Here is a 12,481-nt window from a genome sequence, read left to right as displayed (position 1 = left end):
GCAGAAAAGTATTAAAAACTGCGCTGCCTCCGCGAAGAGCGGTTGCAATAGAAAGAAATATGAGAAAGCACGGCAGAAAATGGCTGTGCTTGCGAGAGTGAGTGAACGCGGGCGCATCTTCACTTGTCAATCACTAGAAGCCTGCTTTTGGAAATTACACAAAAAAATAACACAGCATTCCTTAGTTGGTGGGTTGTTGTAGTGTTGTTGTTTTTTTAGCCCATTAGCTTTTCAGGCATTTATTGTTAAGTACCCCAAACCGTGCTTCAATAGAAGTTTACATAATTTTGTGACTCGAAAGGGTTGAAAATCAGGCTCACAAGTGGGCCCTGAGGGTAGGAAGTTCAAGAGCCCCTGTGCATAACAACAACAAACAGAGTTTGTCACCCTGGTTAGAAGAAAGAAATTCTGAGCATAGTCAGTTTCACATTTGAAACTTACTTATAGTGCCATAGTGATTACAGGAGGAAATGGAGTTTGCTTCTGTTGCCTTGAAGTTAAATGCATTTGCGTGGGAACTAGCACCATTTTGTTGTCGAAACATCAGAGTATATACTTGAAGTAAAAATAGTAAAAGAAGCACTTGTAATGTCTAGCTGCCAAGTTGTTTCTAGCTGCAATTCAAAGTGCTGGTTTGGAGCTTCAAAGCATTACATGGCTCAAAACACTATATCTAGAGCATCACCTTTCCACATATGAACCTGCCCAGGGAAGTGCCTGCTGTTGAGCTCGAGATATGCCCACCTCCCATCATCCACCTCTCTTATCTTTCCTGGCCCTGACTTGGACCCTCAAACCCAGCCCTAATGGCACCACTGGAAGTACTCACAGAATACACAGCTGGCAGGAACCCTCCTTGAAGAGGTATTTCTCTTCTTGCTCTCACAAGAGAGGAGGCCCTTTCGAAACAATGTCTACTGAAAAAGGATGCTGCTTTTGACACAAACTATTTCTTTATTCCTATGCCCATTTATGCAAAGACATACCAGTGGTTGGGTTGCTTGAAACCTAAGAATCCATATTCTTAATCTCTCTCTTTGCTGGCACCTGTTTGTCACTCCCCCATACCAAGACCATAAGTACTGTTTGATCTGTTGACTGAGAGTTGATTCAAAGCAGCAGAGTTCATACTTTAGCTAGTCAGAGTGGCTGTTTTATTGTTCAAGGTGAACATAAACACTTGAATAAACCCTCATACCACCAAGGAACCAAACAGTAAAATTCAGATATTCCAACAGTGAAATTCCATGACACTGTCTGCATTCAAACCATGGTTTGGAGGATTAGGAGCAAACCATATGCTTGAGGGCTCTCTTCTTCCCCACTTTCTTTTTCCCCTTTTGAGAACAGCTTCTGCATTACTCCCTGTTCTAATCAAACCATGGATTGCTATTACATCCAGCCTAAAATCTATGGTTTCAGCAAGCCTTAATAAACCAGGATCAAACTAGTTTACAATTCTAATTTGGATGGCTCACTCAAACTCTATAGTTGCATGTAAGTGGCAAAATATGGCTTGATTAAACTAATGTACATCTGTGAGGGGAGGAAAGTAGTCAAGCCCACAAAGGATCATCTCAATGCAACCAGTCACACTGTAACTGCATACTTTGAAGCTAGTATATATTATTATCCAAACACATTTCTATTTATTTCACACACCCACACAAACAAACAAACATACGTTTTGCAAAATATATGTGGCTTCCATTTTGAGAAGGGGTAAATGAAGAACATATGAATAACAGCTGTGAGCCTATCCCTCACACCTTTGCCATCTGCCAGATTCACTGGCTTATTTGTCTGTCAAAACTCCAGCTCAGCTGTGAGCATTGCGATTTCCCTTTGGGCAGCTGGCAGTTTTTAAATGTTTGAAACAGAACACATTCACAAAACAGTGCAAATTGCTTTGGGGATTGGGAAAGCTTCTTGATGACTTCACGGAGTGCCAGTTCTGTAAGCTTCGGAAAAGAAAAGTACGTTTGGACTGAACACAGTAGTATTGCTTCCAAACTGGGTTCAGCAAATTAACTCCCAAGTACGAAAGCCAGACTTGAAATCCTACCAGTCATAACTTCACAGTCACAAAGCAGGTGTTAAACACGATTATTATTTTTTAAAACAGCTATTTACACAAATGAAGGCTGAATGCAATACAAAATCCCCCACTCACCCAGTGAGATTGTAGACATATATAAATACACAGACCAGTGTAGATTATGGCCTGGTAAAACATTATGGACAAGTGGTGGAATTAAAAGCTGCACTCTTCTCATCATTCAATCTGTGCAAGCATCCAGCTTGTTAGGTGGAATGATACGCCGTACTGTCTCCCCATGTGGATTTTTTCCTGACACTCCTCCCCCAATTTTAGAGGACGTAGGGGGAGCACATGGTGAGGAGAGTGCCCAGTTGCACAAGTCCCTGTGGAGGACCTCTGCTGATATGGGCTGATGAGGTGGATCCAATTGCAGCTTCTTATTGCTGGTGCAATGCTCATGAACATACAAGAGAAAATAAAGGGAAGAATGCGAACAGGTGTTTGAGCCAACCCATGAACAAATAAGTTTAATAGTTTTCAGCAGACCATAGCTTTCTAGAAGCTCCACTGTCTCATCTACTTGAAGATGGACATACAGTAAACACAACAATATATGATACAACCCATCACAGCTGGATTAAAAAAAATACACAAAATATAATACATAAAAATGGTTTTACAATGTGGACTGACAGAGCTCTAAAAAAGGTGACCATAACCCTGGTAAGCTTTACAAGGTCTTTAAAAAAATAAAACAGTACTTCATGTGAAATTCATAAATACATGGGATGTGGGGTGACATGAGACTTGGTGACTTGAGTTTTTGGGTACCAGTATTATGTCCAACTAAGAGAGATTCGTGAAGCTGGCGTTTCTTTAGCCTTGCTGCCATTCTCTGAGGGACACCCAGGTGGGCAGTGGTTTGTAGGTCTATTTGTGCTCACAGACTTGTGGCCTGCGCATGGGATTCTACAAGCAGGAAGGCTGGGGAATGGATCTAACTAAATGTTGCACTGAAAGCAAGAATGGTATGGCATGGAAGGACTGAAAGGGGGAAAGACGAGAAATGTAACATAGGCCAGTTTTGGAGGAGGTTTATTCCAAAGGCTCCAGCTGGGTTAAAGATTGTGGATAAAATACAAGAAACAGTTTTTATATAAGAAAGTTGGGGTTTAGGCAAGACTAAGGCTCTGCTCCACTTTCCCCATGTAGTACACTGAAGTCTCTGCCCCAGGGGTTTATATATGCCCTCCCTTAAAAAAGTATGTTTAGCAGAAAAGGGAATTCTATTGTACATAGGTTAAGGAGAACAGGGAAGGTTTTAACCTTAATTCCCAGAGTTTTTTGATCTAGGAATGAAAATAAACATGCTACATATAAACTAGCCAGCTCTCCTCTCCTTACAGCTGCAGAGGCTCTGGCTGTAATCATAAGCAATTCAACATCCTGTCTCTTTTAACCCTACCTCCTCCCACTAGAATAGCAATAACTGTTATTCAGTTCCAAGGACGCTGTACCTCTCCCCCCGCCCAATGCACAGGGGTCTCAGAAACGTACCTGAACTTCAAGCTGGCTTTTACAAAGTAGCCAGTTCTTCCTAAGAGTAATAATAGACTGGAGAAAGAGTTGTGGCACTAGAGAGACCAGTTTGCCCAAAACATCACACACAGATATGCATGAGACCATCAGCTTTGCCAGAGGCAACGCAGTAGGATTATCACATTGGAGGCAGGGGGTAGAGGATGTGCTCACCTGAATTTAGATTACAACTGATTTTTAGAACTTTCTGCACCTGTTGCTCATCCCCCAAGAGTGCAACATGTGTTGCAAAATAAGGCACTGTTCCTGAGCAATTTGTGACTTGCTGCTCTACCAAACCAGTCCCCACGTACCATTCCCCTTAGAGTTACCACCTCGGGGGTCCCACATAACACGCAGAGGAGTGTTCATTTCAACATTCTAGTGGAGTTTTCCAGAAGTTCTTGGGTGGCATCAATTAAAAACACTTCACAGGAAAAAAATTATTACATTAATTATAAATGTCCTTCAAAAAGCTGGGAAACCATTCTGTCAGTTGTTCTCATGGTGTCACCTCTCAGCTGCATGTTGTACTCAAACGGCAGTCCGAAGGATCCTGGGAACATTCTTAGTCTGTGTTAGCCAGACTTAAGTTTGAGTTAGCCAATGCCTTTGTACCTAGTCCTTCATCCACAGTCGAAACATGGGTGCTAAATCAACAATGCAGTGGTGATACAGGCCAGGCCTGAAGGAGAGGCCCAAGTCAGTTATGAAAAGCCAGACATCAAGACTTTATGAGGCATCTCCATTACATTATCTCCTACCTTCTAAGGCAGACAACGGAGAAGGAGCTCTAAATTTTAACCTGACCCTTATGTTCCAATGAAAGGCACCCAGTACTTCAGCGTCACCACAATCTGTTTTTAACAGACATTTTTGCCTGCAGCCAACACACTCTGAATTCCTAGCTCCCTTCCACTGTCTCTTTGGGAATCTCTTTGCACAAATCTTGATGCCACTATGAAAATGATCCTGGTGGTGAAATCTCTTCTTACAAATTGGATCTGGTCCTAGCATTAGGTAGAGTGAAATGGTCTCCTCAGGCAGGTGTGTTGAGGTGTCATGAAAACGGCAGAAACATGTGAAGTTACTATAGTATTTATTGCCAGGGGTGGGAAGATGCACCTGTGGGATTTTCTGCCCCAGGTGCCAAAATAACTCAACCAGCCTTGAGAACTATGCACTGGGGGCCAACCTCCATTTAAAGCTATAGTCAAATACCCCAAGCATAAAAAAACGTAATTGCAAACTCAAGTCTGTGCATTCCAATTTCCTCGTAGAAGTGGAAACCTCAAATTCTCTCCTTGCTTGCAAATGGCTTTTCTTTTTCTTTTGCACTGTATTGCACCTTTTCCAATGTTTTGAGGCTTCTCCATAGTAATCTCACCAGGCCCATGGCAGCATAGGGTGGAGATTAGTCTGAGTGGGTTGAGTAAGAGTATACCAGACTAAAGAAAGGATGGAGCAGCAAGGAGAATTCTCTTAAAAAATGAAAATCAACCAACTTAAAAGCAAACAAATCACCATGTGGCCAGGGGAAAGCTGAAGGACAAAACAGAAAAAAGTTCAATGGTAAAAAAGAAAGGTAGGAAGGCACAAATATTACATTCTGTTAGTTCCTCTATTATTTAAAACTACAAACTAGCATTTAGACAAAGTATAGCTGAAACCTATGGGCCTGAGCCCTGGAGGTGCCACATACAGTGAGGTTACTGATATCTTGGCACTGTTCATGTAACAGGATTCCTATAAGCACCAATTTAAATCACAAGCCCACTGTCTTAGTCGCCAAGCTTAAGGTCTAGGGGCTCATGTTTATACTTAAACCCTACACAGAAACTTTCTTCAGCATTTCCAACAGCAAACAGTACAGCTTTCAAATGAAGAGGGATTCTGTATGACATATTGTACTTAGTTTCATCTTTCAGCACCTCCTTGGGTTTAGGCTGCCAGAATACGCAATTTTCGCTTTGGTTTTTTGTTTTGTTTAGCAGCCTCCACAAAGATATCCTAGGTGGGAAGTACATAATCCAGAGGAAAGACTTGCATCGTGATATTTAGATCATGTCCTTTCCTAGATGACTACCACAGATGAACAGAGAAGCAGAAGGGAAATTAATACCTTACCAGAACAATGCCCAGGCAGCAAGAACTTTGGTCTAAGCTTATCCCATGCTGTTTTTGACATGGCAGATGTAATAATAATGCTCCATTGAGAGCTGGTTAAAAATCCCATACAAATTCAGATCCCCCCCTCAAAGTTACTCAACCTTAGCCAGCCCTAATATTTTCCCAGTCATCTCATTGCTCACCTAGAGTCAGCCTGCTTATCTGCAACCCTATGATTGCAAATCTATGCAAATCTCCAAATCTATGATTTCCTGAATTGCTCTCCTCCAGCTGAGCACCCCTCCTTCCTCTTAATACATACTCTAACCTTTTAACATCCCACAGACAGATATCTTTAAGTCTCTCCATTTCTTGTTGGCGCACGCATGCGCGCGCACACACACACACACGATCCTGCAACCCTACTCCCGTCTATTATCCAAACATCTGGGACATGGATGTAAAAGCGCCACATTCCTGCCATAATCAACTCCTGGCGCCCTCCCACCACCACTGTATCCTGAAATAGAAAATGCCCAGGAAAATGTTGGAACAAAATCGTTTTCTTGCAATTAACCCATGGGTGGCATGTGTGCCACATGACGCAAGTCGCCAATTCCCTGTGCTGGCTCTGCACGCAGCCTGCGTCAAGAGATGGAAGAAAACTCTTCCTCTTCTTTGTCGGCGTCTCGAACAGAGTGGGATCGGTCACATAAACAAGGCAGCATCTGATTCCCCATCCCTTCCCAGAACAGACATCCTTAGCAGCCCTCTCAGAACGCTTTTCTCTAAATGAAACCACCCAGGTTTTGAGGACAAATTGGCACGGGATATATAGGCACATCCAGGTATTAAGAAGTAGTTGGCAGTCTCGTTTCACTAGATGCTGTTCTAGTGTTGTGTGACAGGAGAGATATCCAGAGGTACCAGGCCTTGGCGCCAATGTCTCCTGAAATACTGATGACCGAGCCCCCAGGAACAGTCCTCCTTCTTGTTGCCTCCAGATACAGCTCTCCTTATATGCTTTCCCGTCATGCTTTTCTTTTCTGCTTGTTTTTTTCTTTTTTAAAAAATTGTTCCTAAGTAGAAAACATCTGTGATTGTGATACAGTCTTTTTGGCATTGCTTTTTGTGTGTGTTGTGTGTTCATTTTTCAAAAGACTTGCGTCAAGGCATCCTATTCGGGTGGCTTCTCTGACAAGACTTCTTCTCTTCTTCCTCAAATTGCCCGGTCACCCCAAGGGGGCCTCTAGTCTTTGACCAACTTGTACACATGATGCTGGGCTCCGTGCTCGCTGGTGGATACCTCAAATACAAAGGCTATGCAGAGCAAGGTTTCCTGGGTATCTCTGTTCGTAACAACCTGAGGGAAGAAGAACACACACATACCGTGAGATACAGGAAGATGGACTGGGCAAGTCAGACATTGAGACCAGAGAAATGGCATAGTTTTTTGAGCTAGGTTCCTATAGTACGATCTCTCATACTGTATTTTGTACAGAAGCTGAGTACTTTATTTCTTTAGAAAATTAATGTCTCCCACTCTTCAGCAGAAAAGGGAGTCCCAGAGTGGCTTGCACATCACTATCTAAAGAGTCAAGACACAAAATGAAAATGAGATTTGAGAGGAAGGTGGAAATTGCAACAGCTGCAAAGAACACGCTTATTTCAATAGCCACCTTCTCTTTTAAAATATGGAAGCAGAAGATTGATCCTTTCCGTTGCAATTTAACCATACACATCACAATCAACAAGCATAATACAGATGTAGTTATCTGCACCCAAGTACAAAATATTATTTCAATCTTCTTTACTTTTACCATCTATCCACTTGATTTCAGTAGGACTTATTTGATGAATTACAAAATCTCAAAAATCAAAGCCACAATTCTAAAGATAGGGGTGATTTAAGATTTAAGTGGTAACTTTTAACGGATTGCCTATAACCTGCAAAGAGGTGAAGATAACGTTCTTCTGTACCTGAGAATGAATCTAAGAAACTGGTAAAATTAACCTCCTCTCTACTTGCAAGGATGAGACAAATGCCCATCTGATCAAATGAAAATATTTTGAAGTGGGGATTAAGGACTGCAGCAAGTTAGTCAACTGAGCCAACACATATAATGGATGGCAGGACAGCACTTTAAATGAGGAACAGACTGCATGAGCTTGTCCTTGCCAAAGAATCTCACGTGCTGAACAAAATATTTTCCTCATAAGAAATGTCTTCATGACAAACCATTGCCTTCTTGAAAGAAGCAGATGATGAGCACGACATTGAAAGGTAGAATAAAAAACAACAGGAAGAAAGGAATGCAATTGTTATTTTGGTTGGATCCTGGTTATTGGCATCCATCTGTCTTGGGGGACAATGGAAGAGTGTGTCTAAAGTCAAACCATTGGAGAGATACAGCACCTGCTTGTAGCTGTAGGGGAGAGAGAGGTTTTATTACAAGTGGGGCAGATGAAGGGGTCTGCTTTTGCTGCTACAGGCCCAGATTTAGTCATATTATAGGTAAACTCATTGAAACCAATGACCTAACTTGTGCAATTTATTTCAATGGGTTTTTACTCCAAGTATGACCAAATCTGAAACTATCCAGTTGGTGTCTTCAGCCATGAAAAGCCTACTATGAACATCCAGACAGAAGTTACTCCAGTTACCAGCTGGAAAGGATTCAGGATAGAAGGAAAATGTTATTTACCTGCAGGATGGTGAAATTCTCCAGGACGCTGTTCATCATGTATTTTTCTGGGAGGTGTTTCAGTTTATGGATAAAGTTGATCATATATTCGCACATGGGGGACCGATGGATTCGGTACACACACCGTCCGTTCTCCATCCGGGCAAATTCCGTCTGCAGAAAAAGCATCGATAAGGTATAGACCCTAACAAAGAAGCCACTGAAGGTGCAATAATATGAGAGAGATTTGTTTATTTATTTATTATTGTGTATCGAATGGCATTCAAGCTTGGTGTAGGAGAACTGGGGAGGTGGCACACCCTAATTATCCATAATTAAGCAGCAGGGGGAAAGGAAGAGAGGACTATACTGACATTCTGATAATGCATACATTGCTACTTATTATACATGTACTGTTAGCACTTAAAGAGTCTCAAAGCACTTTCCCCTTGGGCTGTACGTTCTTCCCAAGAACTTAACTTCCAGTCCCACATTAACTGCTATGCTCTTCACCCACTCTGCAACATTCCCTTCCTGCTGGTACCAGACCCAAAGGAAGCGCAGGACTCACCTCCACCTTCTCGACTACTTGCTTTCCGAAGGAGCACACTTTAGTGGAGACTGTGATGGTCATGTTTTCTGCACTGCTATACTGACTGCTTACGCCATAAAAAGCACCAGGACCATCCTGAATGGTGCTGTTCAGATCCGCCTAGAGCAAAGGCAAGGAAGGAGGTGTTATAAATCAAGTACGGATTGTGGCTTTCTGCTTGGGGCGCAGAGGTCTCCGACCCAAGAGTTCCGAGATGCATTCACTGAGGGGAGCGAAGATGCCAACAGAGAAGTGTATTCATGGTGATACTGCTAATTATTGACATAAGTATTTAAAAATAGCAACCTGCTTTCTAACCCTTATCTCATTCAGCCTCACTGCCACTCTTTGCTTTTATGCCCATTTTGTAGATGGAGAATGGAGGTGACTCGCCTCCATGAAGTGGAGTCTCACAAGCATTCCAAGCTGGACCACATCGGCTCATGTATTTTTAGCTAAGGGCTGAGAAGACGAACTGAAAATGCTCAGTGTGGGACGACAACAGCTTTTAAGATTTGATGGCAGGGGAGAGTGACAGCATTTAGGCAATATTAAGTCACAGTTCCAAAGGAGGCTCAAACCAGGCTGAATGCTGCAGTGGCATTAAAAAATTCAGATGGTAGAGCAAAGCCAATGTAAAACACCAGCTGGTCTTGCAGTATGTGCTACGGGAGCCTGAATGTGTTCAGAGGAGGGCAACCAAGATGATAAAGGATCTGGAAACTAAGCCTTATGAGAAGCTGGGTATGTTTAGCCTGGAAAAGAGGAGACTGGGAGGAGATATGATAGCCATCTTCAAATATCTTAAGGGCTGTCAAATGGAAGAGGGAGCATGCTTCTTTTCTCCTGCTCTGGAGGACAGGACTCAAACCAATGGCTTCAAGTTGCAAGAAAGGAGATTCCGACTGAACATTCGAAAAAACTTTATGACAGTAAGAGCTGTTCGGCAGTGGAACAGACTCCCGCGAGAGGTGGTGGTCTCTTCTTCCTTGGAGGTTTTTAAGCAGAGGTTGGAAGGCCACCTGTCATGGACGCTTTAGCTGAGATTCCTGCATTGCAGGGGGTTGGACTAGATGCCCCTCGGGGGTCCCTTCCAACTCTTATAGAGTCTATGATTCTATGAACATTTGTGAGAGAAAAATACCATGGCATTGCTTAGACCTCAAAACATGCTATTGAATGCAGCTCTTTTTCTAAAGGATGAACCCTTTTCCCCAGACCCCTTCAGAATTTCATTTCATTTTTAATATCCCTTAGGCTCTTCTACCAAGATGCCTGGGTCAAGCCTGCTTAGCATATAAAGCCAGGCAAAACCACATGAAACATGTGACTGCCCACTGATGTGGAGAATCTGAGGCCAGAAAGCATCCCCCCTCCCATCATCCAAACAACATCCACATTCATATAGGAGAATAATGTAACCATGGTCCTCTGGTCTAGTTTCCTTAGCCGCCTTGTCCGATGAAGAAGTACCCAATAATGGCTTTTTCAGAGGCATTGTTCGGCTTTGGGCTGCAAGATTCTTACCCAGAACTTGACCAGGAAAAAGGAGTTCTGGGGCCCCCTCTCATAGAGCTCCTTCAGGCCACCTTTCTTCTCAGGGAACTTGTCATAGATCTGGCGGATGTCCACTGCCTCCAGCAGCGGGTCGCTGTACGAGGGGTTCGTCTGTCCAATGTGCACAAAGAGGTGCTTGCTATACTGTAGGGTGGGAAACACAAATGGCAAAAAATGTGGGAGCGGAAGGTAGCGTGCTTCACTACAAAGATTCAGCCATGACAAAGGGAATCAGATACTCCTGCTGACGCCGCAAAATTCAAAACTCAGTTGCCTTAATGCCAGCTACCACCATCCAGACCAGGAGCAGCCAACATCTCCAGATGTTGAGCTCCAACTTCCAACAGCTCAGGCCAGCATGGGTAATAACCAGAGTTGATGGAAGCTGCATGCCATTGGCGACTCCAGCCTAGACAAAAGGGCTGTAAAAATACAGCCAATGTGATATGTGTCTATATTACACAAAACAGCACAGGGAGACCAGAGCTTGAGTCTCTGGCAGCATTTATTACATGGGGCTCGTAAGTGAATGTCAGGCTTTATGCAGGTTAGAAAAGAGGGCAGTTTTCTGCAGAGACCCAATGCACTGTAAGAGCTGAAAAACACCATTGCCACCAGCTCCTGCAGTGCCAAACACTTCCCCCCTAAGAGTTACCGTTTCAGGGTCACGCTGCACTTCCATAAACGCTGAATACTCAAGGAGCCGCAGTTTGGTGGAGGCGATGGTGCGGTCCTGCCAGACTGGCACAGCCGAGGCAGCAGGTGGGAGAGGAGCCAGGGGCTCGTAGCCTGGAAAAAAGAAAGTGTTGCCACATTCTTGAGCACTGCAGGGGGAGGTTTCAGCTGCAGAGATGAGGACAACCCTTTAATGCTCCCCCATCTAGCCTAGTTGCCCATCCTTCCAAGAAGCCAAGGACTATTTCCTTCCTTATTGCCCAGATGGCAGTTCTAATGCAACAGGACTCTCTGAAATTGTAATGATTCAAATTTCATTTTTAAGCATTTCATATTTGTAATAGCTCTGGGATGCCCTTGCATTTAGAAGATGGGAGAACTGAAATGGTTTAATTTCCCCTGAACGTTAAGCAAGACTGTTTGTAAACAAAAAAGGTGTAATCTCTTAAACTCCAGATGAAGCAATGAGGAATGAAGCAGACTGTACTCCCTAGATAAAATACAATTTAAAACTCCCAAGTACTACAGCAATCCAGGAAGCTACCCTTCTACTACCATGGAGGTGTCTTTAGAGGAGAGCTTTCCAAACTTTTCATGTTGGTGACACAGTTTTTAGACATGCTTCATTTCATGACACAGTAATTCGGTTTTACTAGCAAACCGGAAGTTAAACCAACCCCTCTCCAGCCCCAGGAGGAGTGTGGGGGGCATTTGCGCAACACACCTACACACTGCAGTGGACACAGTAACGTGTCGCGACACAGAGTTTAGAAAGCTCTACTTTAGAACATCAAGAAGATCATTGGACAGGACAGATGGGCTTCCTGATTGACTGCATCATTTCCTGCTACAAAAACTGTCTTCCATCTACACAATCCATCTCACAGATGACATTCTGTGGGTAATATGAAGGGATCAAAGGGCAGCATAGAGGCTAGTTAAAATATAAAAAGCTTTGCTCAAATAATTAAATGCAAAACATCAATTACTGAGTCAAATTTTAAAATCTGTAAGCAGCTAAGTTGTAAAAAGAGTCATTTATTTATATTTTATTTCAGTGCTTTTGCCATATTTCCTTGCAAGCAAAATGTGACCATGGTTGGGAAGACAAGGTGGTCCATGATAAGTCTGCTTTCATCTCCATCATACAGAAACATCCTAGGCAAATGTGAAGGTAGAATCCCTCTCACTCAAAGCAGGCGAGATGATGGAAAACCCATGAGTAGATCATCCTATTTTCTTTTT

At 43.1% G+C, this 12,481-nt stretch overlaps 1 protein-coding gene across 6 annotated transcripts in view; it reads right to left on the bottom strand.

The window, feature by feature from the left end:
* Window positions 1-2,541: 2,541 nt before the first annotated feature.
* TEAD3 (TEA domain transcription factor 3) overlaps window positions 2,542-12,481 on the bottom strand; it is an 89,613-nt gene continuing 79,673 nt past the window's right edge. For all 6 annotated transcript variants that reach the window (XM_081194601.1, XM_081194602.1, XM_081194604.1 and 3 more), the window contains 5 exons: window positions 11,217-11,350; window positions 10,532-10,705; window positions 8,984-9,124; window positions 8,434-8,586; window positions 2,542-7,091 (listed from right to left, as the gene is read on the bottom strand). In XM_081194601.1, the coding sequence (XP_081050727.1) occupies window positions 6,978-7,091; window positions 8,434-8,586; window positions 8,984-9,124; window positions 10,532-10,705; window positions 11,217-11,350 (716 nt within the window). In that variant the 3' untranslated portion in view covers window positions 2,542-6,977. The remainder of the gene's footprint in view (window positions 7,092-8,433; window positions 8,587-8,983; window positions 9,125-10,531; window positions 10,706-11,216; window positions 11,351-12,481) is intronic.

The sequence above is a fragment of the Podarcis bocagei genome, assembly GCF_964188305.1.
Source record: "Podarcis bocagei genome assembly, chromosome: 5".
Lineage (NCBI taxonomy): Eukaryota > Metazoa > Chordata > Lepidosauria > Squamata > Lacertidae > Podarcis > Podarcis bocagei.
Note: the sequence above shows the minus strand (reverse complement) of the source record. Positions and strands in the feature narration are given on the sequence as shown.